General features: G+C 41.7%; 2 protein-coding genes across 6 annotated transcripts in view; both read right to left on the bottom strand.

Moving 5' to 3' along the window:
- The window catches only part of LOC115365972 (CREB3 regulatory factor-like), a 32,664-nt gene extending 29,368 nt beyond the window's left edge, over positions 1-3,296 (bottom strand). For 2 of the 5 annotated variants that reach the window (XM_030061222.1, XM_030061219.1), the window contains exon 1: positions 2,819-3,192. The gene's annotated coding sequence lies outside the window, so the exon portion shown is untranslated. The other 3 variants (XM_030061223.1, XM_030061220.1, XM_030061221.1) reach the window with 2 other exon arrangements.
- Positions 3,297-16,951: 13,655 nt separating this feature from the next.
- Positions 16,952-23,995, bottom strand: atpv0e2 (ATPase H+ transporting V0 subunit e2). The gene is made up of 4 exons (XM_030061359.1): positions 23,787-23,995; positions 22,723-22,770; positions 21,453-21,551; positions 16,952-20,270 (listed from the first exon to the last, which is right to left on the bottom strand). Exons 1-3 carry the CDS (start codon positions 23,888-23,890, stop codon positions 21,458-21,460), a joined length of 246 nt encoding a protein of 81 aa, XP_029917219.1. The 5' UTR covers positions 23,891-23,995; the 3' UTR covers positions 16,952-20,270; positions 21,453-21,457.
- Positions 23,996-25,117: the final 1,122 nt, after the last annotated feature.

A 25,117-nucleotide genomic window follows, 5' to 3' on the forward strand; every position in this document is an offset into this window, starting at 1 on the left:
TAAATCGAACTTGTTGGACTTAGTGTGTTAGTATTAGACGGGAGCAGATACTCTAGGCATCCTGAACACAGAAAATAAAAAACAACAACAATAATAATGATGATATTGATAAAAAGATCCCCTTGCCACAGCTTGTTACAGAACTACAAAACACACTAGAAGGTATTTAAACAAAAGATTAAAACCAACAAGTATTATTCCATAGGTATCTGAACAAAAAAACAATGATATTCCTATGTGGAATTACACTGTCTCTGTCTCACAAAACACAAAGTGTGTAGTGACCTTATTGTACTTTACTATGTTTTTTTTTTTTTTTTTTTTTTTTTTATCTCTCATGGTATCACTATAATATTACTATACTGAGACACCATAATGAGATTACAGTTATCGTATTGTGCTCAATTGTATTATTGTTCCCTACAGTATCACTGTAATAATGCTGTAGAATAAAGTGTGCATGTGGTACACAATAGTGAGATTGTGGCGAGCTTATTGTACTTTGGCACTGGCATGGCATGGCATTTTCTGTTTCTTATCACCGTTTCACATTCTGCTGGCATTTAAAGTTTCTCTACGTTACAAAATAGTGAGGTTATAATAACATTATTGTACTTAATGGTATTTTTAGCCCCTATAATATTACTATAATAATTCTCCAGAGACTTAATGTCTGCATGACACAATAGAGAGTTTACAGTGCCCTTATATTGTACTTTGATTTTTTTTTTTTTTTTTTTTAATCACAATACCACTGTTATTATAAGCACTTACAGAATACAACAGTGAGGACTTAAAAACCTTATCGTATACTTTTTAATATTTTTATCCTCTGTGGTATCACTACAGTATCCCTGCAGCACTCCTTGAGTTTTACTAATGGCCTATTTCTCTGGTAACCTTCAAAAATATATTACAGGATTACTACGACTCCTCATCGCAGTGCGAAGACCGATTCCTACCATGCAAACATCTGCCACTGCTACATCTGTGTGCGGAGCCAAGTCACTTGACCACGAGGCAAATTTAGAGAACGAGCACGGTAGTTTGACCAGACAATGAACCTTTAGCCGCTGGAGGCCTCTTGGTCCCAAAAAACCCAAAAAAACTATAGTATGACAAAAAAAGGACGGCTCGGTTTCGGATAGAGGATGGAGCTTACGCACGGAGAAGCGAAGGACGGGGAAAGAAAGTAAATAAAGCCGAAGTCCACACAGGAGGCTGGGATGGCTGAGTGTGACCGAAAACAGCGAGGGGGAGACGGGAGAGCAGGGGAGGAGGGACGGTCTGTCCGCCTGTGCTTCTGTCGCTCTGTCTGGGAAGCCAATTTGCCAAATTAAAAATCCCCCCCAAAATCTGGGCGGTGGACAAAGCGCCTTTCAGCTGGTGAAATCAATTACAACCTCGCCATTTCTGGATTAAAGGGGGGAAAAATCGACCTGGATGGCCCCCTCCTTGTCTCGTCTCTCCTCTCCGTGTCCTTGCGGCTTCTTCCTCCGTTTTCCAAAATGATGACAGGGAGCCAAAGTGGCCCGTCTGCCGCCCCTCGCTTCTCGTGCCGATCCGCTGCGCGTCCTCCAACTATTTCCCAAAAAACAGATAACCTAAACATCTATCTGGCAATGTATCGATTGGTGCGGTAGTAAGCCACTAATGGGACGCACTGTTTCTCTGTGTGCTATGCCTGCACAGCTGGATAATCCAGCACCGGAGCCTGTGTGGGGAAGGTGCCATGGTGGCAGCCAGCAGCGTGTCCCGCATGGCACGACGAGGCGACAGCCGCACTTTCAGACCCCCTCATCTATTTCACATGTTAATCTAAACGCATTTCCTCCCCTCCACTCCCCCCAGAAATGAGGTGTAAATTCATACCCAGACAGCCACCACGTCGCGTAGTATCCAGCCGAAACAACGGGGCTCCTTTCAGCGCACAGACAACAATAAAAAATGGGGCGCAGCTGGCAGTGCCACCGGATGTCCAATATTAATTGTTAATAGCTACGGCCGATTTCTAAGCATGTGGATTGGCTTTAGCGTTTAATGGGTGCAGGTCTGGGCTGAGCTGCCTCTCGACACAAGCCCCGACTTCGTAAAATATTAAAGTTGTTGCGAGGAATAAATCGAAGATCCAAGTTTTTCGTTTTTCCTCCAGCTGCAGGTGCTGCCCATTCCCCACCGGATTAAAGCGGAATTACTGTCGAGGTGTTAATGTTACAGGCCAAAGCTGAGCCGGTGGCAGGTTGTGCACTCAGTATAATAAACCACAAATCCGTAAAGTTTGGGGTCATTCACAAGGCAGCAACACGGAGGGAGCAACTAATGAATCAGCCCATCCATACGCAAAAATATGTGGAAATAAACACTATAGAGAGTCTAACATGTAAGATGAGAACACAAAAGTAAATATATTTGGGAATATTATATCCCAGGATAAAGTTTCGAAATGTAAAACAATATTTATGCGGGATACACCCTGGTAAGAGCACATATAGCCTCCTATATTTAAAAAAAAAAAATTCTGGTGAATTACATGTCCTGGGATGTCCGCTGATGCTCCAAAGTACTTATAAGAAGCATTTTAATATTCCCCATGCCAAATGCGGCTCTGTAAGCTACCCTCCATGCATGCAAACAGATGTAACATGCATGGCAAAGTGGCCATTGTTGTAATAACAGACCGCTCAAAGATTAAACATTTATCTATGCGCGCTCTCCGTATTTGTGAAGAACTTACCAGTTGTTAAACTGTTATGCAAAATATCGTATGGTCTTTGTGTGTGGGTACAAAGCTGCGAGGTGGCCGTAAGGCTCCAGCTACCTTATTATGTGTCCTCGGATGTCCCCTCGGAAGGCTCCTCCACACCGGGGTAAAATGTCGGCCCTGGCCTCTCCAGATGATATTACGCACAGGGCAACAGCCTGCGCGGGCAGAACAGCGGCCACGAAGCCCCGGGAATAAAATAAACTACAGCCACAATGAGGAAGTTACTTTCTAGTACCGAGCTGCCTTGTATGGCGGGGAGAGAGGCAGAGCGAGAGAGAGAGAGATGGAGGGCGTGGATCCGCAAATGGATGTGTTGCATGGGTCGTCTTTGTTGTTATTTTGTATCAGTGTTTTTCTGCCGAACAGGTTACACGTCCCACGGCTCGCATTACACACGCCGCTCTACGCAGAAAAAGATGAGTTGTGAGCGACTGACCTGATCGAAATTGAAAGTGTGTCAGCAGTAAAACAGTTGCAGCTTTCGGCGGACTGGGGGGCATTTGAGTTCACATATAATCCAGACCAAGTGTCAAGCCCGACAGACTAGCACAGGGGGTTTCCGGTCAAAAAGTTTCAAAGTAAAGGCCGCGCTGAGGGAGGTTCTAACCCCACGTACAGTATCCCTTCGGCCTCTTGCATGCGTCAGCCCCAGCCCCTTGACTAACCTCAGAACCAATGCACACTCATTATTCCAGGCCTCACAGTGAGCCCTGGTGAGGGATTCACACTTGAAAATCAAATCCCAGGCGCTTAAGAAAACTTGTAGCACATTTTTAACTAGACAACAAATATTCCTCTGCATTTCAAAATTATTCTCTTGCTTTTTTTCTGAGCCAGTAGAGGGGCTCAAAATATGGGAGAGCTAGTAAAGGGACATGAGCTCCCCTGAAAGCCAACTTTGAGAAATTTGGGGGGGAGCTCTAAAATATCATCTATTTTTGTGTCACAGGTTACAGACTTTGATTTTCTGGACATTAACGTTTTTTAAATAAATAATTCTAGTCCAAATTTGTCATTGTTGTGTTTATTCGCTGATTACATTCCAGGTTTTGAACAGCTGTCTCCACTATAATAAAGATACTGATGGGTATACCTGTTGACATTATGCTCTGGAAAAAGGGAGGTTTTCTGGTGCATTGCAATGATTTTGTTTGGTGTCTTTTGAACAGGCTATGGACAAGAAGTCAGAATGTCAAAACGGAAACAACCAAGCCTTGGACAATTTGGATTCGCCAAACAAACACACGCATGCCGCTAACGGTTGCTGTTCACCGTGCCAGCTCCAATGGGAGAGAGGCTTCAGCGCCAGATAGGACTGCTGCCACCTCAAGCAGCGACCCCAGAGATACAACATTACCTTTTGACTGGACAAGGAAGCAAAGGAGTGAGTGGACAAAGAGGAATATATGGCTCTTCATCAAAAATCAAAAGCTAGGATGTACAGTATTCACAGTTACAAAGCACGCTGCTCAATAAAACGGCAACTGGAGTATATCTATCAGAAGAATGGGTGAATGGAGAGGGCAGCAGAGAGGCACAGAAAAACCAGCGGAAAAAAAGATGTATAAGCACGGAGGCAGTTTGGCGCACACGAGTGGCTGAGATTTCAGAGATGAGGGAAAAAGATGTGCTCCCAAACAAGGTACTTGAGGTAAATGCTAATTTAATGCAGGAAACAGCCACATAGGAATAAACACAGGAAATGTCCACAAATTGGACCATGCTTGTGCTGTAATAATCAGGCACATTGTCGATGAAATGTGAAAAAACAAAACTGAGGTTATGAATCAGCATCACAGCTGATGGGAGCACAGTTCACGGGCCGGTCTACATGATCATTTACGTGTTGTGTGACATGACAGGAAGAGAGGAAGTGGACCATGACCTTTTTGGATATTGTTGAGCTTTCAGGAGGGTCTGATGCTGGATTAGTTCACAGAATTTTGTGGCAAAGCTTGAGATAGCGTTAGAAGAACTGGGCAATATTTCATCGGCATATCAATGAAGCTGGGCGTAACCAAGTCATTAAAAATGCCTGTTTGCTCAACGAAGCACCTACAGGCTTAAACATGCAAATCTTGAAAATAGGCCATATTTTTATCATTGGTTGGGTAGTTAGTAGTTTTAATACTGTGAAAGCCGTATGGGAAGGTTATCCTGCATTGGAACGCCAACTCAGAACAGCAATGAAAGCCACATCTCGCTGTGACAGAGAGGCAGAAATACAGTAGTCTGCACAAACTCCTCACAAGCACTGGATTTTTGGCTGATTTGGCTTGTGTGAAGAATGTTCTGTGAAAACTACAAAGCCTGACGCGAAAACTGCGACGCAAAGAAACATCTTTAGTAGGTGCAAGTTGCCACATTCAGCAGAACACTGACGTCTTGACAGCCAAGGAAGCCAGTGGAGGAAAATCCACTCAAAAAGCAGAACGGTGCAGATCGTTGGCCGGTTCATATGTAGATACTGAGCTCCCAGAGAGCAGGTCAAAGATAAACTGTCATCAGTTCGATCTATAATTCACAGCATTAAGAAGCGACTGCCTGAACCGGTCCTTATTCAAATGGTGAAACCACTGGATAAACGCTTTTGGCTATAGCAACAGAACACTCTGATCCCATATGGGGAAGCTGAGGTGTGAGCCCTGGAAAAAATAACGGGACAACCAGCCTGAGATGCTGTCGAGGAGTTCTGGGACTTTAAAGTGCAAAACAGAGCACCAGGAAAAAACACTGGTGGCACTTCAAACAGTAAATCTAACCTGCATGCCCACCTCAGCTGACTACAAGAGGGGATTTGACCCTCTGCCTTTTGTATCATCTTGGATTAAAGCTGACGTTACATCAAAATCTGTGACCACAGAGGGCGCTGTTGCACATTTGCATGAAACGCTTTGTGCACATGAATCTGCTAGGATGGCACATGACCTCAAAACACAGAGGTAACCATTTCTGATGGCTGTCATCAGAATACGTGACCCCACTGTGCCTGCATCATAACTGAGTCAAACACAAAACAAAATGTTTTCCTTCGTAAAATATGGGGGAAGAGACGATCAGCAAGTGAGCGAAAAATTCCCATAACATTAGGTGAAATAAAAGGATAAAAAGGGAAACAAATGAAATACAAGAAGACAACCAGAAAAATTGACACCTCCAGAAAAAAAAAAAAAAAAAAAAAAGTTAAAATATACAAAATTATACTTATAACTGATAGAATTAGATATTTAAACGTCAAGTCAGTTAGGTCGACCTCAGACATGTTGTGTTTAAATGCTTGTGAAAGGCTTTCACAAATATTTGGGGCGTATAATTTCTGTCAGACTCTGGAATATGTCGATATGTGCCTTATATGTGTCAGCAAATCAAAAATGTTCCCAGATGTGCTCCCAGAATCTGGTCACCTTATTCTAACCTCACACAGCAGACCTTAACCTTGATGTTTTGGGGATATACCCATAAATCGGGGATAACCCTGCTCTAGGGTGGGGTTTAGTGATCCAGGCCTCAGCCAAGAGAGGGGATATCCCATATTCTAAGCTGCAGCTATGAAACTATTATTGACTATTAGTCCTGGATAATGGGAGTCCTCAACGCAGGGCTGAGCGTAGTGTGAGAAGGACTGTTGAGCTGCCACGCTTTCATGTGTTATTGAATCCACTGGGGAAACAGTTTGATGGTAAACTGTTTTGGAGCCAGGCATTAAACAAGGTCGCTAAGCACAAACAAGTATTCATACACACTTTGCCAAATGCAGCAACAATCTCTTAAATTTCTCTTATTTTTCTGTAAAGAGAAAAAGTAAGAGATGCACACTGCAGATTCATCAACCTCTGATTCATCCAAATCCGCTCTTACCCAGGTGTGCTGAATGATGAATCCCATCTGTTCATAAACGGGAGGCCTGTGTCTGAACATTTGTTATTAGCATAAGGTAACCCACCCCCACCCCCACCCCCACCCCCCAAACACAATACAAGGGCAGCTGTCATGCCGTGTGCAAAACACTCTGGCACATGCCTAAGAAGTGGAGATGCCACCAAACAACAAGCCTGAGGGAGGAAAAAGAACTCGAGCAGCTGAAAGTGGAGCTGATTGTGATTGTGTGGTTTGGAAGTGCTGAACCAAATCAAATTTCCCTTTTTGAGACAATAAAGGTCTGAAATGAACTGAATCAAATGGAGGTGCTGTTAAATCAACGTAAAAAAGAAAAAAAAAGAAAAAAGAAAAAGTGATAAATCTGTGTCAGTGTCAGTGCTGGCGTTAGTCAAAAATAAATAAATAAATAAATAAATAAATAAAATGCTGTTATTACAACAGACTCAAACATCTACATCCAAATATTCTTATTTTACATATAATCTAATCCTCATAATAACTATGAAACAGAAAATAACTGAAATGTGATTAGGTACTGATATTCATTCAATTAACTTTTCCTCAATTTTAAAATGTATATGGACTTCTCTTACCTAACACAGCAAAAGGTGATGAAGAAATGAAGTTATTATGTAAAACTCAAAGTGCCAAAGTGCTGTAAATAGTAAAGACTTGGATTTTAAAGTCATAAAGTTGGAGAAAAAGCTCCAAAATTTCCAAAGTTACGAGGCAGCGATGAGCTTTAACCTCTTGAACATGGATGGGAAACCATATTTTGTCTCAGTTAACGGTATAAAACACTGCTGCACACATGTACAGTCTGTGGTGACTTGTTTGATGTGTTTTTGTGTTGAACTGTCCAGCTGCATCACTATAGGTTTCTAAAAACCACATTTGCTCTATTTTTATACATATATTCTGTTTTTCTGTGTTGTGTCCACTTCCTGTTTGTTGCTCTCTTACCCGACCCAAAACTCAGCAAGCTTGAGAAGTGTCCTTGAGCAAGGCACTGAATCCTCCCAGCACCAGGGCTGCTGCATTAAGCTGAATCTGCCCTTGAAGGGGGGAAAGAGTTGAATTAGCGTGTATTTTGGTGCAAAATCACACAGTGGATCGGTGCAAGTGAAAGACAAGAACTGCAAAAGAGATCACAAGTAGTAGCAGTAGCAGTAGTGTAATGTTACTACAGGGCTGTCAAAAATGCAAACCAGCTCATAAGAAGTGCAAGTCTATTTCTACGCACAGTGGTAGTAAAATCACCCTTGACGAGGCTTATGCCTTTATTATGAAGGTCAACCCATCCAATTTCCGGTATCGCACCCGCTAACTCTGGTTGTCTTAACGCAGTTTCAAGGCAGCGAAAACGGATATGGTTTGGATCGACGACACTGCGTCGTCAGAGAGGCGGGTTCACACGACCCGTCTTTAAGGACACCGGGAGGACTGAGGCTGTGAACCCATTGACCCCTCACAGGCAGCCGGCCTCCATCCCCACAGCAGAGCGCTGGAGCCGCTTCCCCTCCGCACCGAGATGTGAAGCCGGGCGCTGCAGGCTCGGACACACGGTGCTCCACAGCGGTTTAACAACAAGCTAACTGCCGCTTCTTAGCCGCACTCCTCCCCGCTCCTCCGGAGTCTCTGTACAGATCGCTTCCCGGCCGTTTGTTGCTTTTGAATGGATCAAAAGAAGCGAAATGATCAGTAAATCGTTTCTTCTAACTTTTTTTTTCTTTTATAAGTTAATACTTACAGTCGAATCCCTCTGGCATGAAGAGTAGCGTAGTTAATAACAGTCCTTGAACAGTACCTTGACAACTTGGTTGCTAAGCAACACAAAACGCACGTGGGAAGACTTTTGCATTGATAGCGTTTTGCACTGACTTTTGTACTGATAACGGTCGCCCCTTTCTAATACTTAATATAGCCTCAGATGTGGTGTAAATAAATATATACCTGTGCAGCCTGCGCTTTGGAAAATGTTTAGAGACATGCTTCAAAATCTGCCAAAGGCCAAAAGTGCGTTTGCATGTTCAGATGATGATTTCATCTGAAATCCATCTTGGATAGGCCTGTACTTCCAGATGCATGCTGTCAAAGGCACTTATGAGGAACATTTTTCCATTGTCTAAAATATACTTCAAATGAATGTTATCTACATGTGCAAGCACTTAAAAAAAATAAAATTATATGTATATATATATATATATATATATATATATATATATATATACACACACACACACACACACACACACACACACACACACACACACATATATATATATATATATACACATACACATATATATATATATATATATATATATGATCTCCATTTTTCAACCATAGGCTATATTCTGAAGTGTATGTGAGGTGTAATTTGTGCTATATGAGCAGAGATTAAAATATGCATGAGCAGGCTTAAAGCTGCTGCCTTATGATGGAGAGACAGAAACAGTGAGCTATAGCACAGCCAGTGTTATTTAGGCCAACTCGTATAGCTCTCTGCATGGAGACTGTTAAATCTTAATGTAATGTTGGAGGAAAGTAGGTTGCCACGGCCCATGTGCCCAGCAAGCCATGTTTTATGAATATTATAGAGGATAAGCTGTGTGCTGTGCCGTGCCTGTGTCAGTGTCTGTCAGCTGTTATGTAAACCCCATATTTGTAGGCCTGTAGGGTGTGTTTGCGTGTGTGTGCTTTGTATGTGCTTAAATAGTGTATAATAATTTGGCAGTTTTCTATTTTAATAGAAATATAGGCCAAAGCTTGGGCAGCACACTTAAACGGACAGTGCTGCAGTTTTTGCCCTGAGCAATTCTCTCTTAAAAGAGGCTGAAGGGAAGTGCCAGTGTTATTGAATTATTGCTCCTTTCTTTTGTTCTGCTATTTCACACCAAGGCTGCATGATGTTGACCAATAATCTCGCTGAAAACTATAATAGGCACATCAAGATTACTCTGCTGAGTATTGCATTGGAAATTTAAATTACACCATGCAGGATGCTGCTTTTTCAATACTGTAGTTTACTCTGCAGACAAGCCACATCTATCTATCTATCTATCTGTCCATATACACACATGTAGAAAGATATTGCTTATATATTTGGTTTATATAAATGAATATACAGAAATTGGGCTCAGGGCCACAATCCTGTTAAAATCCAGTTTGTCTCTTTTTAGTTCTGCCTGTCTCTGTTTCCTGTCTCTTTCTCTGGCTCTCTGTCTCTCTCTCTCCCTCTCTCTCTCCCTCCATGCCATTAGTCTTGTTATTGTTATCATCTGTGCTTTGTTAGTTTAGTTCCTTTGGTCTCCGCCTTATCTTATATGCTCTTTGTCATAAACATTGTCTCCAGTATCTGTCCCTGCCTCCTCACCAGCTGTGTCTTGTCTTGGTGTATTATTACCTGTAGTCTCCTTTTTCTTTCTTTCTTTTTTTTTTTTTTTTTTGTTCCATGCCGTTTCAGTGTTGTCTATAGTTTTGATTCCTGCCTCCAGCATGTTCCTTGTGCCTGTTTCCTTGTGATTACCTGTTCTCCTGCCGACCTGTTCTCCAAGCAAAGACTTTCAAATCTCAGCCTTGCATCTGAGTCTGCGTTTGGGTCTGCTTGCCTGCTCTCCCCGTGACAGAAACATGTTTTCGGAGTCCATTTTTAGGCTGTACCACACTTCTAATGTAACCACAGCCTCTTGCAATGCAGGAGATGAAATAGCTCATGTTTTTCTTTTGTTTCCAGTTAATTGTGCAGTCCAAGTTCAGACCACCTACACCTATAGTGGCTGTTTCATATGTAGACATATACATTTTCAACTGACAGACTAAATTCTACAATGGGGAACAACAGTGATTAAAACAGCTGTGACTGTGGTATGATTGTTGCTGCCAGATGTAACAGCTCCAGCATCTTGACCTCAAATCTGTTCATTTGTTATTTTTTTTGTATATCGGGAGCATTGAAATAAGAAAAGCACATCTTTGCCGTGGTAGTTCTGTGGATGAAAACACCTTGTTGATGCAGAGAATGGCAAGACAGGTGCAGGTGAATAGGTGGGACACAAAGTGATGGAGAAAACCTGCCGCTTCCACACCTGTCAGCCGAAATCAAGAGGGTGAGGCTACAGGGAGCACATGACCACCAAAACTGGATCACTGAATTTGCAGGGTGAGGATTACTGCCGGTCATTTGAACACCGCAGTTTACCACACCGTTGTTACTGGCTATTTTCACCCCATTTTGGCCACAATCTGCTTTTTTTTTCCAGTGCATTCTTCCAGCAGAAACATGAGTCATCTCAAAATGGCTCCAAGTACATGACAGTGACTTCAGTTCAGTCCCTGCATCTCAATTACACAGTGACCTTTGGGATGAAGATGAGGGTTGCAGCATGAAAGTGCCGGTGGAAAATCTTCAAGAACTGCGCGGCATTATCAAATCAGCTTCGACCGATATCCCTGTGGAAGGCTGTGCCACCTTGTATCTCTAGGTAAAAGTTTTTCCTGCCCAGTGCCAGGTAGGTGGAGATAATAAAGTGGCAACACAGGGCTGACTTTTCATTTATGGTGCAGATGCTAAATATCTAATTCAATGTCATTCTGACCTCTTCTGACTGCTCACTGGATTCTAATCAGTTTGAAATACCACAAACTGTAAATTTAGCTTTGCCTCAAAGTATTTCCTTGGTGTTTTTAAATGAATGCCAGAGACTTTCTGTGTCCGCATTCTCGGCACCAGGTCAAATTTGGATGTTGGACTCGGGCAAGGCTGTGCTTTGTCACCAATCCTGCTTGTGACTTTCATAGATATAATTTCAAGATGCAGTTGGGGACTGGAGGGTATCCAGATGTATACCCTCCAGTCCCTGTGTCTCTGCACTGAGCAGATGGTGTGGTTCTGTTGGCTTCATCACGATGTGACCTTCTGCACGCACTGGGACGGTTTGCAGCCGAGTGTGAAGCATTCAAGATGAGGATCAGCACCACCAAGTCTGAGGCCATGTTTCTCAGCAGGGAAAGGGTGGTTTGTCCTCACTGGTTTGGGGGTTACTGCTCCAAGTGGAAATGTTCAAGTACCTTGTGGTGTTGTTCACAAGTGAGGGTAAAACGGAGCAGGGGATCGACAGATTTTTCAGAGCAATGGTTTAATCGTGTGGTCTTACTTTGTTATGAAGAGGGAGCTGAGCCTGAAGGCAAAGCTCTCAATTTACTGGTCGACCTACAAGCAGAGGAAATGAGCTTCCTTCATATGACGAGTGGGCTCTCGTTTAGAGATAGGGTGAGGAGATTGGACGTCTAGAAGAAACTCAGACTGAAGCCACTGCTGCTCTGTGTTGAGAGGAGCCAGCGAAGGTGGTTCAGGCATTTCATTAGGATGCCACCGGGACGCCTCCCAGTGGAGGTGACTTCATAGACTGAAAATTGGCTGGGAATAGGTGGCAGAGATGGCTGGGGAAAAGGATGTCTGACACCACCCTCCTCAGCCGGCTGCCACCAGTCCATCCATCCTTTTTCTGGTCCCAGATAAGTGGCAGAAAATGGATGGATCGATGATTGCTTTCTGAACAAGTAGCCTTTGTTCAGTATTGAGTGTTTTTGGTGTTCATTTTGATCAGGACTCGGTTTTCTCCTGTCTTGATTTGGTCTCAACTCACTTTTGGATCTGACTTTGAATTGTTTTAAATCAAACTTGACTGACTGCATATAACTCGGAATTGAGAGTGACTCAATTAAGTTGGACTAGAGCCCTGTCCCTGATCTAAACAGGAGCTTACCTTTCAAACCAGGGAATTCAAGCAAAATTACACTGCAACAGCAAAAGACAGTCAAATTAGTAGATCCTGCGAGTAATTTGTGGGAAAACCTGCTCTAGGCAGTTTATTTGGTACAAAAGTAAAGCATTAACCCCTGTTAAGTCTTTTCATAAGCGAAAACAGAGACATTGTCCTGTAAAGCATGTTTGGTCACTGTAAACCCATGTGCTCCAGATCACACCAAAGCAGTTTCCTCCTATAAAAAAGAAGAGCTGCCTCAGGCGGATGTTATCTGATTTTATTTTTTTTAAAGGTCATGCAGACTTTATGGACTGTTTACTTACTATTCTGCATCTCGTGTGAAGCCTTGGTGCCTCGATTATTTGCTGCCGAGAAATACAGAGTTGCATAAAATTCAAGCCCCCTGCATGTTAATGAAACAAACCCGTAATTTTATGTAACTCCATGATCCTAATCCCAGCCTAAACACAAACAGGTCAAATCCATTTTCCCTCACTGAACAGCAGCCTGCAGAGCAAACACTTCTTAGTTCAGGTTTAAGCCGGAAAACGATCCCTTTCGCTTTTTCATTTTCTACTTTGCTCACTGGGATTCACAATTATTGTAATCCAGTGAAAACTTTGGGTTATCTTTTTTGGCTTTCTGTCTGCCAATGATCTTGCTTGTCAAATGTTTTTTTAAATTCACCTTCCTCATGTGCATGACTTTAGTCCTCCACCCCACCACCACCAGTGAGTGACTGGTCCACGCCAAAGCTCATGCCTGATATTGGAATAAATATCTGATTTTTGTGCATCACTTCCTGTGTCTTCTTAGATTGAAGCACTCTACAGTTTACAGCAAAAATCGGTCACTACATTTGGTGTATTTTACCAATCAAATGTTATGGCTAGGATTTAAATGTCATGGAAAGAAGTGGAGCCATCCTCCTGCATTGCAGTCAACTTTGATACTGTGTTTTACTCACACAGTTAATGCTTCTGTGTTAGTTATGAAACACACACGTCTCCCTTTTTTAAATTATACACTTGAAATTGGCAAAACGGGCCATTATATTTAATATCTGCTTGTTAAATTAGCCAACCTGCAGGCCATGCTGCGGGTGAATGCAGTTCTGTTTAGCAGCCCGTGTGCTGGACTTTCCCACCGTGAACCCAGTATAATGCACAGTTTGTACACTTGGGCTCAGACAACGTGTGTTTAGCCAGTATGTTGTGTCTTGTAAGTATGTAATAGCTATGTATGGAAGCAGCCAGCTGGTATGAATGAGAGCCCTTGATGTGTATTTCAGCTCTGTACAATGCTGGCCACAAGACAAATGAGACAACAGCAGAAAAGTCCCACAGCTCTTTCTGTACCTTCTTCCATTCACTGTCAGTCAGAGAAGTCCTTTCCAAATGTAATCTGTCACAGATTATTACTTGCGTAGCATGTACTAGTAACAAACAAATTGTCTTTACTGTTAATAAAAGGTAATCATGGTAAAGGTTAATCAAGAAAACTCATCTGTAAAAGACATGTGAAACAGCAGCGTAGTCTATTGGAACAGAAAAGATCTATGACGTAAATATAGTTTTCTTTTGGATCATGTTGCCTCTAAAACCCCTGCAGTTAAACTAATAATTCACTTCCTTTTGCAGCCTGTAAATTGAATAGTGCCGTTTCCACGGTGTATAGCCCTTATCAACCATCATTTTACGGTGTGCGAAATGATTCAAGGTTGAAGTCCTTTTCTGCTCATGTGAGTTTATCCAACAGGTTCTTACGTACTTTTCTAATCTAATTCTCCAAATGAAATTGAATTGTCTAATTTGCTCCCATTTAAAAAAATAAATCCTTTCCTCTTACCTTATTCCTTCAAGCAGCATTTCTCTCCCAGGTCACACTGTGGCCCTGACTGGAAGATTGTCTTATTATAGGTTGGTTGTAATGATGGTGAAGCTTATTCTCATGTTACACTCACTGTAGGCTGCTCCGGAATGAAAACAACCCTCAGTGCCTTAGGCAATGCAGATAGGCTTATTTGCTGAACGTAAGTATATTTAGTGTTTTGCATGATTTTTTATTTGCGTGATCTTACGTGACTCAACATAAACAGAGACGATCTCAGACTGCGCTGAGGCCACTGATGCTAAAAAATGCATGTACACATGGCGTGGCAAGACCCTTTGGATACGCATCCAATAAACAGCATATGTCATAAATAGGGTTAGACCGATGTGTAATTTCCTGTTAGCATCAAGACAATATTGGCCTTCGATTAAATAGCAGATACGGGCTAGAGCTCTGTAAAACCTCCAGCTGAATTTTTGTTTGTCAGTTTTTTTTTTTTTTTACTAGCAAATTAATTCATTTTCAGATACTAACATATTCACTGAGTAGAAGATGGGGCTTGCACTGCTTTAAAGGTGCACTACGCACAGTTGGTGAGCTGACTGAAGTGAGAGCAATTTAGTCTCAGCTGACAAAACATGAACAAGCATGTAATTTATGAGTGAGTCGGGCCAACAAAGCCTGCAGATTTGGACGTGGGTGTTAGTTAGGTATGGTAAAGTATTGCAGCCGCTGTACCTTGGAATCAGGTTTATACATACAATATACACTCATTCAGGCTTATTTGTCCATGAGTAGAGAATAGACCTCTGGTAGGTCCATTATTTGCCCGGTGAATATGAGCACAGTGAGTGAACTTGTTCGTTCCTCTATGATTTTCAGCTGTGTTATGGAAGAATTTCTCCCAGCTGCTTTGGATAAGAGCCCGACAGCCTGTACAAATGAGGTAGGTGTTTTGTTTTTTTTTCCCAGTAACAAATGAATTCAAACGTGTCATTTAAGACCAAAATCAACCTGCGTGATCTGGCCGTAGTGTTTTGAAACGACAATAAATTCACTTCCTTTGTGCCAAATCTGCCTTTTGTTTTGCTGTGTTTTGAACAGTTGTGAAGTTAAAACAAATGACTAATGATAATGAGACCGCCGCTCTCTGTCCATGGTGCTGAAATATGCACCAAAATTGATAAGATGGCACGCAAACATTAGGTACTGTGAATGTGAGAGAGAGAGAACTGTGTGTCTGTTAAAATAATTTTCAGTAGAATATCAGCTCCTTCTGGTCTGGCTGGTCAAAGACTGAATCATGCAGTAAATACCTTAAAACTTCAATTAATAACCTGGGCTTTTATTTGCTTCAGTCATTGAATACAACCGGCCTATATTTGGGTCAGGTGTCTATGAGAGACATGCCTTTAATTTGCTTTTGTACAAAACTCTTGCTCAGCAAAGATGGGAAATACTACCAAAATGTTTATTTAAATCAGTAAGTATGAATATTACCAGTATAAAAATGAGGCTACCTAATAACATGTCAGTTTGCTGGTTGCAAATGATAGTAAAAATAAAAGGAAAACGGCATCAAAGCAATTTAGATCCAGCTTCTAATCGAGACCGGCCTTTATTTGTCAAATACCCGGCCAGTAAAAGACCTTCGCATAGTGCACCTTTAAAGAACTGCTCAAAGTAAGAGATTTTCATTAGCCTGGATTTCAGTGGACAGATTTAGCGTCCCATGGTGCTCTAAATGCTGCTTCAGGAGGCTTTCCACCCCGACAAATATAAAAAACACTCAGGAAATCACAGAATACAACCAGATAAATTTAAAGACACTGAGTATTGGCATGAAATAGCTTGCTGGCAGCTTTAATACCCAAATAGCAGTATCAGTATCAGCCTTTAAACACAGAAACCAGCCTATAATTACAGGCAAATGCATCTTACCTTTCACTCTGCGGCCTTGGCTTTTACCGCTACAATAGCCAGCTCTTTATACCAAAAGGCAGCGAGCGTGCTGAATGAATATCGTCCTGCAGCTAATTCCTCAGCACAATGAGAGAATGGAGATTTGAAGGAAGGGAGGGGAAGCCGGCCTTGGCCTTGATTGCCAAAGTAACTCGATCGAAACGGCCCTCAGTCCTTCAGCGGGGGCCCCTCCCTCTCGCCGTGCGCCGACCCAGCCGAGATGCAACTCACAGCTCAGCACTTCACCCCGCTTTCTATCATTTTATTCCTCTCTCTGTCTCTCACATGCAGCATGTACTGAGACTGAATCAGGCTCCACTGGTGAACTTTTCCCACACTGGCGAGCTACATTTTAGCCAGAGAGGGAAAACCAGCTTAGACGAGTTGTAGGTATGTAGCAATGGGGGCATGTGATTGTGACAATCAAGGTCACAGCGGGAGTTAAGATTTGAGCGTAGTCAGTGGAAGGCCCTGACAAATAAAGTTAATACAAATGAGTATGTAGAAATGCTCACGTGCAACACGGAGAATGTAGATCCCTTGGTTAATGGCTTAGCTATCTTGTAGCCTAAAGCAAAATAAAGGACCTATTGAGGAATGCATGATATACTGTTAGTGTTTCCATTGAACCAGGAACATATGGATATACATTGTGGGTATTGTGTGTGAGTTTCACAATAGAGGCATGCACACCGGCCTGCTCAGGAGGAATGTTAATAATGTAAATAGAGCAGGCAAGCCAGGCTCATACCACAAGTATAGCTTTTTATTGGATCTTTCACATATTAGACAATGCCAGTCATGTAACAGCATTTACTTCACACTAATACAAGGTCACATGGGATCCCTCTCAGTTCAGTGCCACCACAACAATTTATGATTAGGGTTTTTGTTACCATGGTGATTCTGACACACACAAACACACACACACTCACACTCACACACAAAAAAAAGACATATCTCTATCTATGGTGCCAGGAATATTTAACAGATAAACAGCAGCCAGTTAAGAATTGAACAGATCAGATTCCTCAGGAAATCAGCAGTGCTGTTAAGTGTTTGGGCGCGTTCGCACCACGCATGTTTAGGGAGGTTTGTTATAACTCTGGAGTGTTTGCTCCTTTGGTTCGGTTTGCCAGGGAAGAACAATGCCATTTGTCACCAAGATTTACCAACACGCCTGGAAATACTTGGTTCTCTTCCAAGAGAAAGAAATGCAGCGTGATTCATAAGCGGCGAGAACGTAATGTGAACAAGTACAGGAAACTACCCCAAAACACAAGGGTTTAAGGGGATTAGGAGACGCAGTTTGGCATCTGATACCCAGCACTTTCTCATGCTAACAAAATGAACCCAGGCACAGCCTGTAGTCCGGACTGATGCTCACATTCAGCTGTTTCTTCATGGTAGCTGCAGTGAACACCAAAGAGCTCATCCATCATGCTTAGCTAAAATTACAGGGACTAGCACTTATTCATTATTTCGACTCTCCCCGGTGCCAACATCTCTATAAACTCTGCAATAATCCAGCTACTTCTGGGTCCATGCAACTTTAGTTGTACCAGCACTGCTTTGCTTGTTACTGCACAGTGTGAACCTAAACAAACCCGTTTCCAAAATATTTCCATTGTGGTGTCGGGCCAAAGACAACAAACCTGTAGGTGTGACCGCAGCTTTGGAGCCCAACACTTGGACAACACGCTGCGACTTTTTCTCCGCTCTACGTCTGTTTTCGATGCTCCCTCTGTAAATGAAGTCGAACCACCACCACAACTACGGGAGGAGAGGGCTAAAGGAAAAAGATACAACGTAATTTGGTCTTTCTAAAAAGTAGCTGTATATTAATTTTGATTCTTTTTGGCTGAAGCAAAGTGGTTTTAGAGAGGAGGAGGAGGTATGGGGGAGTTGGGGGTTCTCAGGTGGTGGTGGTGGTGATGGGGGGGGGTTAGTTGTGGTAGTGGCTGACATTCAATGGATGCAATTTTCCATGTTATGTGAGATAGTGCAGGCAACTTTCTTGAGGCGAGAGTCTTAGGTACGGGCGGCTGCAGCGAGGAACGGGGGGCGAACGCTGGGAGGACATAAGCGATGCAAATTATACAGTGAGGTGAAAGGAGCGTAACATCACACATGCTATTTTGTGGGCGTTTTTTTTTTTATGCAAGAAAACCGCAAAGCCCTGGCAGCGCAGCGAGCCGTACAGCACTACAGAACAGAAACGTCATAAAAGAACACACTGAACGTTTTTTAGCTGACCTTTTTCTTCTTTCTTTCTTTTTTTTCTTCTCCCCTGCCCGAGCATCACCATCGACTGTGTGTTCAGACTCTATCAAATGCATCGCCGCACCACTGTCCAAATGGCTGATCTGAGCTAGCTGTTTCCTCGCTGCCGAGCCAGAACGGACAAATGGAAATACATTTCTCTGGAAACACACACACACACACACACACACATACCAAAAAAGAAAAAAACATGCCAGCGCCTTTTGGCAACTGAGCTGTCCAGTTTCTAGCAGTGTGAGCACACAGCAAGACTTCCTCCATACTCAAATGCATGTTTAGATTCATCAATCCAAGTTAATACACCATTGCATATTTGTAGTAACTAATATGATAACCCTCAGCAGTTTGTTAGATATACACTTAGTCTTGAGCTGCGGGACATGCAGTATTCTACCCTTGTATGTCCATATTTAAGTTTTTCATTTTTATTTTTCAATGTTGTTGGTAAATTAATTGTTGATTTAAATGCAGTCATGAGTCCCAGTTTCCTCAGCTCGGCTCACACTGCGAGAATTTCATTACTCTGGCTTTCAGTGGAGAGTTTCGGCGGTCTAAATGCTATTTCATGGGCTTCCACAGAAATAAAATTGAAGGGAAAATGCTCAAAGTATGTTTTTTTTTTTTTTTTTTTTTTTTGGCGTGAAAACTGTCAATTTTGGAGAAACCGAATATCGACACAAAACGCCAGCTCCGATCTAAAAATACCGCCGGCCTTCAAAAAAACTCGACGCAGCTACAGTATATCAGCATATGAGCGGGTGAGATTTCATCAAGAGGGATCAAGAGGAATGGGGCTGAAACGGTTAGGGCGCTGAGATCACCATGGCAACGAGGACATTACAACACTTCACAACATCTCCACGGTGGAGAGCATGAGGGGAAGATGAAGGGAGTTTTATGCTGAAGTGGAGTGAAGTGGAGGGGATCGCTCTTCAGTTCGCCGCTCTGAGAGATTCACATGGCTACGGTCCAAACACTCATGGTAATGAACTCTCCTCACACACACACACACACACACACACACACACACACACACATACAATTACATCACAGATAAGCAGTTACGTAACGCGCCGTGTGGACACTAAGGTAATTATGCCGGCGAGCTTACATCAGTGCCCGCCAGCCGAAATAAATACAAACACAGAGAAATGCATATTCCCTGATGGCAGCAACGTAAAGTGAATATGTAAACAATGCAAAGTAAACTAAAACAATGGAAGATTGCACATTTCGGAGACGCAGGATGAACATCTACTCCTCACGAACGGATGCTGTTACACGTGTGAGCGCTTGTTGCTGTCGATAACAAAAAGAAGAAATGAATATCTACACTTTCCTAAACATCAGACATATACTTGTACCAAAAAAAAAAAAAAAAAAATAATAATAATAATAATAATAATAAATAAACATCCTGCCACACATGAAAGTTTCAAATCCCTTTCATAACACGGATCATAATAAAGTCTGAGATGTCATTGCTATTATAACTAAGGTACCACACTTTACACTCGGTTGCAACGTAAATAAAAATCGACTGGTGATGCCCAGTTATGACAGTAGTTGCTATATTTGTTACAGCACGTTTCAAAAATTTAAAAAAAAAAAAAAGTGCTGCAAGTAATGTCTTCCATAAATTTAGCAATTAGAGGATTTGGGGCGGGGGTCGGTTTGGGGGTGGGGTTGAGGGGGGGCGGTTAGTGTTCAGGAGTTACATCGAACTTCAGTCCAACAATCGGGGGGGAGTGGAATGACGAGAGGCATCAGATCACACAGGCCTGGAGAGAGAGAGAGAGAGAGAGGGAGAGAGAGAGAGAGAGAGAGAGAAAAGAGATTTCAGACGTGCAGCTGATTCACAGTTGAGTGCAACTACAGAATTAGAGCAAGCTTGAATTCCCAGATCATCAAACACATTCAGTGGTAAAGAGTGTGTGAGGGTCAAAGCCATAAAAGTTTAAGACATTTTTTTCTTTCTAGTGCAACTTTTTCAGCTCAAAAACCGTCTCTGATTTGATTTGGCTTTGCGTCTCCACCCACTGTTGGAAAAATAATAAAGTATAATAAAGTAATGATTATGACTACAATAGTAATGCCTGTAGTAATAAAGCATTGAGTTAAAATAATGAGTTATTTTGTTGCTCATAACTGGTTACAGTAACTTGTTGTGTATTAAAGATGCTGTGTGTTAAAAACAACTCATTACAGGACTTTTCACTCTGACAGCGAGCTGCAGCAGCATGGCTGGTGCCACCTGGTGTTTTTGTCCCACACTGTTTTAAAATGCAGATCGCCACAGTTGCTCTCTTTCTTTTTCAATCCCTCAGACAATTTCATTCAGAACAAGCAGACTTAGACTGCGTTTTTACGTTCGGCAGCATTGTCGTTGGCAGAGGATCGGCACGTATTTTTCTTTTTTTCCTCTTGTGTTAACACAAATGATGCGATGCAAAATAAAAAATACATATTTTAAAAAGCAGGCAGTGAGCTGTTTAAGCAGATACAAGCCATTAAGACCATCATCAGTGGAGACTTGTTCTGTCTTCTCCTTATTTAATATTAAAAACACTGAACTTGTGTTGCCCTGGTAAGAATTCAATATATTGAGCCAGCTGGTACCTTCAAGTACTTTGTGGCATGTTAAATCTATACTAGATATGACTTTTATGGAAAACACAACTGTCTTATCGGCCTAAATCAAAACGTGGACAGGAAGTGACCCAGCCACAGGAAGTGAGGAATCAAAATACAAGGATTTGTAAGTATTTATGTTCACTTTTGTCAAACAGTAATCTATCAGAGCTGTCAACATGCACAGTTGCCTAGCACAACTCTGCAATAAAATATATTGACATCCAAAACTGTCAATATTGCAGTGAGCATAAAATTCATACATGCCTGCATCTGAAACCTCTAATTTAGAAAAAAAAAATCTATATATGTATATTTCTGACAGGACTCACTTTGTTTACTCCCAGAAGTAACGCAGATACCATATAGTCTCATTCTTCAGCTGAGGGCCGAACAGAGGGTTGGCCTGGGCCAGGATCGCTATTAACCAACTGAAGACGGAGAGTGAGAGAGGGAGAGAGAGAGAGAGAGAGAGAGAGAGAGAGAGAGATGTAGAAAGGAAGAGAGGTAATGGGGAAAGATTAAACTCATGGTAATCAGTGGTGCATATGCTCACACACACACTGTACTTTACAATTATGTACACAGTATATGGCTGCTGTGTTTTAGGATTTTATGGCCTGTAAAACTAGTAACAGCAGTAGCATGAACAGCAGTAGTTCCTGTAGTTGTTTTAGTGGCAAAAGCTGGATTATTTGTTTAACCCCCCTATTATGCCAATGTTTAACATCTCTAAATAAACGATTAACATCATTTTTTTTTGCTTCATATTTAATGAGTTTTCCTAATGTAATGGGCACTACCGGGTAAACATGAAATTCACATGATGATATGTTCTCAATGTCCTGTACACACTTTGTAACGCATCGGTTATAAATAACAAAAATCTGTACTTAGAAATAATATAAAGCCATTAAAACACCAAAAATTAATATTTCTTTCAAATTTTACATCAATCAGTGAGATTTTATGGTGATTTGCATATTTTTCCATAGCCGTGTAATAGGAATACTGGATGTATAAGTGGGGGTGGGGGGTTATGTTTTATTTAATGGGCTATTTAGGTCGTCAACAAAGAAACATAAAGTACCTGACACATAAATTTTGGTAACCATTTTAGCTATAATAATTTTGTGGATGTTTAAACTGCTGGGGTCAAATTGACCCCAAACATAAAAGATGTTTGTAAATTTGATCATAACAGGAGGGTTAAGAAATTTTAGAGGCTGTGGTGACAGTAATAATATTGGTAATGATGGTGGCAAAAGTAATAGTAGTAGTTTTAATACCACTGGTTGCAGCAGTAGCAGATGTAACAGCAGTAGTTATACTAGCAGTAGAAGTAGTAGTGGTTGTAGTGGTAGTACTGAAAGTAATTGTGATAGTAATTGCTGTGACAGCATTGCTTAACATGGCTGCATGTTACCAGCTGCTTCTACTTTGAAAGTACTTGACAAACAACAACACAGCGCTTTAGTGTTTTCACTGTGGAGAGCTGCAGCCACGGCTCATTTAGAAACCTCAGGGCTGGTGTCAACATGGCCGTCTTGTTGGGAGTGAAGGTGCAGGTGTGTGCTGAGAGAGGAGAGAGTTTGTACTCACAACAGGTAGCAGCAGACAGCGGTGAGGATCAGACTGGTGATGATCACACTGGACAACACAGAGAAAATCACACATCATCACCCGACCCAGTAACAGCTTTACAACATACTAACTCCCATTGGTCACTTTCTTAACAATTCTCTCTCTTTCTATTTTTTTTTTTTTTTCAATTTTTTTTTACAATTTTTGAAAATGTGTAATTTTTTTCTGACATGGTCCACACACACACACACACACACACACACACACACACACACACGCACACACACGTTTACTTCACTTTAGGGGACATTACATAGACTTACATTCATTTTCTGGAGACCTACCCTTAACCCCTACCATAATGACTACATACCTAACCCTAACCCCAACCCTTACCTTAACCTAACCCTAAACCTTACCTTAACCTTAACCTAACTCTTACCTTAACCTAACCCTTACCTTAACCTAACCCTAAACCTTACCTTAACCTTAACCTAACCCTTACCTTAACCTAACCCTAACCTTCACCATGTGACTCCAAAAGGCAGCCTTTTCCCAATGGGGACAGGGTTGCACAAGCTGTCCCCAATTTCTGGGTCTTACGTCTGGTGTGTGTCCCAGAAGGTAGTCAAAACACACACACACACACACACACACACACACACACACACACACACACACACTCATTCATACAGCTCCTCGGTAACATAAGCAGTCTTATTTCACCCTGAGTGAAATTACCAGTGTGCTGCACTTGTTTATCTCTCTCTCCTAGTATTAAACAGTATCATTATTATTTAAGTGTGTGTATATTTCGCAGCTCGTCTGTCCGTCCTGCGCTGAAGGTGATGAACGGGAGGGACGCATCGTGAGACACTGGGCCTCCATCACCTCCCCCCTCCACCCCCCATGATGCCAAGGAAACACTCCTGTATCTGCAGAGATGCCACGCAGCCCACTAATACACGTTTAAGGTGTATTTTAGAAAGTGTGCTAATGAATACGGGTGGATATCGAAGGAAGAAGACGCTAAACTGAGGAGGACGGCCATGGCGGCCCATAGGTAACGGCGGGCTACCTACCCCCGGTTGGGTCCTTTAGGCACCAGAAACGGGGCCACGACCCCCACCAGCGCCCATAACGTGGTGAAGCAGATCATCGGAAGGGCGAGAGAGTGGGACACCATGATTTCAGCGGACAGATATCCCGAAATGTGCGGAAATTTACGTCTATTTGCTCAAACAGAGATAAGCGCATCAATGGCTTCTGCTCCGGCCAGTTTCCTCCGATCTCTCCCCGCCCACTGAGAGGATGCGGCATCTGATTGGTTCAAGCCGCCGAGGTAGCCGCTGCTGATTGGTCGAGACCCGTGCCTTTCAAGATTAGAGCGTCAAGGATGTTTGTGGCAGCAGGTTGAAGGCTTTTTTTTTTTTTTTTTTTTTTTTTTTTTTTTGTACAGTACTGTACATTAACACAATAAACATCAGGATACACTATTAAACAATAATCTCTTCGTCAATAACAAGAAATAACAGTTTTAAAAAAGAAAAAAAAAAGAGTGAAAAATAGAAATTCAGTTCGGAAACACTCTCAACTCAACTCAACTGAGCTTTATTTATATAGCACTTTAAGAACAACCACAGCTGAAACAAAGTGCTGTACAAAAATGAAAATAAATCAGCAAAACAGAAAGAAAAGTAGAAAGAATAAGAACAATCAAACAAATTAAAACAGAGCAATAAAACAATAGAAAGAATAAAAACAATCAAACAAATTAAAACAAATTAAAACAGAGCCAGGTCTGATGCTGGAATTTAAAATTAATGTGCATAAATGATCATAAAACAACAAAACAGTAAAAGGAATAAAACAGTAAAAAGGAATATAAACAATAGAACAAATAAAACAGAGCGACGTCTCATGCTGGGTTAAAAGCCAATGAGTAAAAATGGGTTTTAAGACTGGTTTTAAAAATGGACAGTGAAGAAGCTTGTCTGATGTGCACAGGTAAGTCATTCCAGAGTTAAAAATGAAACGAAGCCATGCAGTTTTTAGTTTAAAGGTATCAAATTATATATATAATAATATATTTGGCCTAAAAGGTTTTTCTCATGTTTATACACTGTCCATGTCAATATTTATATCACATCTTTTTTTTCTAATTTAGTATTCCAGATTTGAGTAACAAGTCATAACACATATTTATCCAACCACATAGTCACATAAGTGAATGTTTGTACTGTAAATGTGAATACATATGTGTGAATTCATATGCGTCTTTTATGATACAGTGAAAAAAGCCAAACACAGTACAAACCTCACAATGCAGCAGAGCCATTATGTGGATCTTTTATATTTTGCGTGTTATGTCCACATTTTTGTAGGCCCGTGTTATACAGCACATTGGTGTTAT

Source organism: Myripristis murdjan, chromosome 1 (genome assembly GCF_902150065.1).
Source record: "Myripristis murdjan chromosome 1, fMyrMur1.1, whole genome shotgun sequence".
Taxonomy (NCBI): domain Eukaryota; kingdom Metazoa; phylum Chordata; class Actinopteri; order Holocentriformes; family Holocentridae; genus Myripristis; species Myripristis murdjan.

What these genes read in the sequence shown, in the direction of transcription:
- atpv0e2 (XM_030061359.1), bottom strand. Translation starts at nt 23,890, where the DNA reads ATGGTGTCCCACTCTCTCGCCCTTCCGATGATCTGCTTCACCACGTTA. An exon ending in CCTAAAGGACCCAACCGGGG is followed by an intron (nt 22,771 to 23,786) that starts GTAGGTAGCCCG and finishes TGTGTTGTCCAG; the next exon opens with TGTGATCATCACCAGTCTGA. An exon ending in GCTGTCTGCTGCTACCTGTT is followed by an intron (nt 21,552 to 22,722) that starts GTGAGTACAAAC and finishes CTCCGTCTTCAG; the next exon opens with TTGGTTAATAGCGATCCTGG.